At 29.4% G+C, this 4,358-nt stretch overlaps 1 protein-coding gene across 2 annotated transcripts; it reads left to right on the forward strand.

Moving 5' to 3' along the window:
* Window positions 1–1,782: 1,782 nt before the first annotated feature.
* Window positions 1,783–4,045, forward strand: LOC133183829 (antistasin-like). 2 transcript variants are annotated; one of them, XM_061318732.1, is made up of 3 exons: window positions 1,783–2,270; window positions 3,045–3,185; window positions 3,823–4,045. In XM_061318732.1, exons 1-3 carry the CDS (start codon window positions 2,189–2,191, stop codon window positions 3,936–3,938), a joined length of 339 nt encoding a protein of 112 aa, XP_061174716.1. In that variant the 5' UTR covers window positions 1,783–2,188; the 3' UTR covers window positions 3,939–4,045. The 2 variants fall into 2 exon arrangements, with proteins under 2 accessions (XP_061174716.1, XP_061174717.1); XM_061318733.1 differs by having other exon boundaries at window positions 3,826–4,045.
* The last annotated feature ends 313 nt before the right edge of the window (window positions 4,046–4,358 follow it).

Consider the following 4,358-nt stretch of genomic DNA (forward strand, 5'->3'; position numbering starts at 1 on the left):
TCTCCAAGCGCTGAAATATTAACCGCAATGGCAATTATCAATCACAATAAAAATACTTTTCTTAATTTCATATTGTTTTTATATTTACAGATAATAATTGTTAAAAAAAATGAAGTGTCTAAGAAATATTTCCAAAAAAAGGATACGATTTGTTATAACTTTAAGAAAAAGAATCGAATATAGAAAAATTGGGTAAAAAATACTGATAATATTGGAAAGATTTTGATTCTAACAAAAATACAATCAAAATCTCAAAAGTTATATATATTATGAATATATGATTGATCATGGGGTTGTGAAAAACATTTTCAAACGATGAGGCTTTCGCAATATGTATTTTCTTTAAAAATTCTTGTTCAATATATATGTTTCTCTTTTTTTTTCTTTTCTTTTCAATTTTTTTTTTTAATTTGGTAATTGCAAAAATTTATCTCATTTCAATTGGCGACATGGCCACACGGCTGTTTGATATGTATCACAATAATAAAATTGTTTTATATTAAGAAGATTGACTTTAAACTTCAAATTCTGTTTTATGGGTTTGTTATTTTCAGATTATATTCAAAGACCTGTCAAGGTTTTGTAATGACACATGCAGGCAGTACAGGCGCATTACTGTATAACGTCTCTTTTACATACTATCACTATTTCACTTCTACAGGCACTATTGACCAATGAAAATTGTAGGCTTCAAAGTAGGCGATTTCATTGGTTAAAATAATATTGATTTTTTATTAATCGCTATAGGATTGGAACGTCGTAGTTTACTGGAATTTAATTGATTTAAAAATGAAGAAAATGTTAATAAAGCTTCATAATGAGTGGACTTATTTTCATCTTATTGCTGTCTTGTTAAATTCTCTGAAAAATGTTCTCATATGAATTTACTAGTACTATTTTAACTAAGAAATCAATATTTTGATAAACAATCTGTTAAATCATGACTTAAATCAAAATCAAATATGTATGCCACTAATAAAATCTCACAAAAATATGACTCCCTAAAAACACTCAATATATATTTCGAAATGCATTGGATATAAATGTTATATAGCTAAATACACGTACATGTCTTTTTTATGTATATTTCTAGAATTTCTTATCATCTCAATAACATTTTAACTCATTTTTTATTTTACAATTACTAAAATATTTTTTTCCAAGTTTGCTTTGATGAGATTATTTTTATGTCAAACATGAAATTTATAACCGAAATCATTGCATTTCATCTATGACATTACACGTTCCTATCTGAACATTGAGTAATATTGTTTAAGATTTTTTGATAAGTTTAAGAAAAATACTTCTTTTCCGCTTATATGTCAGAAAACTTTAAAAAGTTGATTTTCAATTTTTATTAACATTTACTTTATTAATCAAGTGAACTCCCTTTTACACGAAGTATATATTGATTCTTAATTTATAAACTGTTGCATATATTTAACGAGATATTTTATGTACAAAGTCAATATGTAACTTTCTAAGATTTTTCCCCCTACTTATGACCGACGGTTTTGCATTCTTATTGAGAAATACAGAAACGATTTTCTATGTAATCTTTTTATAAAAAGTTTTCTTATTTGAAGTCACCGTTTGATTTATTACGCGGTATATGTCTTTAAAATTTACTTACAATTCCATCACCTATAACTTAGATTCCGGTTCTATTTAATCTTTAAAAAATAATAATAATATACAAATAACAAAGAGCACAAGTGATGTTCACAAGGAAATCATTCATTCGCTGGTGTTAGAAACAAAATGTTATTATTTTTCTTACGTCATATGGGTACATAGTGTAATTTCCTAGTGCACAAACAATTACTTCCTTAATAAAATAATATATCCATATTTACTTTCCTATTTCACTTTTAGTAGACAAAAATAGAATTTTTTCAAATTTGAGTCTAAAAATTCCGAATTGACATTTCTTTAATGATTTACCAGCCAAAATCCGAGAACACCTTAAGTGTTGAATTTAATTAAAATGTTTGTACCAGTGACACAACGTTACAGGTAAGAGAGTCTTAAGCCGCGTCAATCAACGTAGAGCGCTATCGATCAAACTTTGACGGGATTCGGGATCCGGTCACGGGACATTGTACAACATACACTGACAACAAATATATAAGACAGCAACTCCCCCTGCGATGAAGCACATTCGAATATTGCATCTTCACATTACAACATGGATACTCATTACTCCGGTGGAAATCTATTATGTCTTGTGGTCGTCATGACCTTGTATTGTGCTGTGCCTATTCACAGTGGTAAGTACACACTGCTTACTGACTGTTCTTACATAGAAACTAATGTTAGAATCTTTGGTTCCAGTAGCAAGTCCAGTAGCAAGGGCATAATGTAGCATTAAAATCTATGTGTAACAATAAAATTTAACCATACGAGATAAACGGTTGTTTAGTTTTTACCCCTGCAGTATTATCATTTAGTTCAATTTTCTTGTTTAGTTTCATGTAACTATATTCATGAAAAATCATACTATTTAGTGCACCATATTAAGCTTATGACTATACGAAGGAATAACCTATCCTTATGCCTAATTATGCGCATTGCTTGCAGCATTACACTTTTTTCCCAACCTCACATCCTGAAGATGATTAATGCAGTGGAAAATATCCAGAAAAACAATATAAATGCGTAAATGTACATAAACGAATCAATGAATTAGTTCATCAATAACTTTTTATGACGTCCAATTTTCAAAAATGATTTCATTTTCAATGTCTTGATTTTACTGTTATAGTGTAAGTATATATGCATGATGTCACATAAATGACTACTCCTTAGTTTCAAGTCATTACAATTATAAAACATGCTTATGTCTAATTTTGGGATTTAATAGCTTTGTCTTTGATTTTCATTCTGTACCCTGAATCAGGTTTCCATGCTGTATTTTGTGCATGCTGCAAAAATCATCACAAAGATTATTTTTTTATATGCAACATGAGAAATTCAAAAAGACAAACTAGACCAGTGTAATGTAAACTGCAACCAATGTTTATTGATTAATTTGATTTTTGCAGCACCAACACCATACAAGACAAGTGAAGCAACACAAGAACCCCCCGAAATGAAGATATGTCAGTCCTGTGAATTGTACTGTATGTCAAAACACAATGTTGTTACTGATATCTGCAACGAGTGCCAGTGTGAACCACCAAAAGGTATTGTATTTACCGTCAATGAGGAATAACATAGTTAAAGTCAGAGTCAGTTTCTTTTATTGTTAACAATCGTTAACAATTTATTATTTATTTTTTAACAGAAAGAATTTTAAACGCTTTGAAAAACCATTCATTGCACTGGAAACCAACCAGAGAGGTTTTCAGGGTTGCCTTCATCAGAGAACAATTTGTTGTAAAAAAAAAGTTTTTATATAAAGTTTATAAAATTTGTAAAAAAAAAAAATAAATAAATAAATAAAAATATCAAGGTTTATATTTTTTGCCAAACATACCACAAACATACAGCTCCTCACCTGATCCTAACTGGTGTTTCCAGAGGGTCCGTGTGATTGCCCTGATCACGATTTATATCATTTTTAGGATTTATGAGATTGACCATTCTTCATTATTTTCACCCTTTTCTTTAAAGCATCGATCCTTTTGGGAAATTCTTTTAATATATCTAATCAGAAGCACTTTAAAACATATTTGTGCCACCAACAACCACAGGTAATGGATCAAAATTCTAACACCTGGCATATCAAGATTGTACGACATTGCACTGTAAAGTACACACATCTACATACCACAAGCCTGCATAAATCATAATTTTATTCCATATTTCTTTTTCTTGTAGCAGAGCTGACCATTCCCAACAAGCACTACTGCTATTTCAGGAAATGTGAACAAGAATGTGATAAAGGATATCAAACTGATTCAAATGGATGTCCTACGTGTGATTGTATTGCTTGAACATGAACATGAACAAATATTATTGTATTGCTTGAGCATGAACATGAACAACTATTATTGTTATTCTCTTTGAATTACCTGGCTGTGATCTCTATCTTTGTTATCTATTCTTGTTAATACTTTTTTTGTTATATTATATTATTTATTTTATTTTCTAATAAAACTATTTTTCCATTCTTTAAGATTTTGTTTTGCTTTCCTATGACCAAAACAAGTTCCGATATGAGGTTTTGAGTGTCGATTAAGAACAGGAATTATGATGTCAAGAAATAATTATTTTGCAAACATTTGTATGGACAATTGAAATAAAAAGCAACAATCGTAAAAGATGTTAATATCATATGTATGAAAAAAGCCATAACTGTACTGTTGCGCGTGACCTGTCATATTTGGAAGGGATATTTTATGAATACATGGTAA

Source organism: Saccostrea echinata, unplaced genomic scaffold (assembly GCF_033153115.1).
Source record: "Saccostrea echinata isolate AGI-Se365-2 ecotype Australia unplaced genomic scaffold, CSIRO_AGI_Sech_v1 ptg000009l, whole genome shotgun sequence".
In the NCBI taxonomy this organism is placed as follows: Eukaryota; Metazoa; Mollusca; class Bivalvia; order Ostreida; family Ostreidae; genus Saccostrea; species Saccostrea echinata.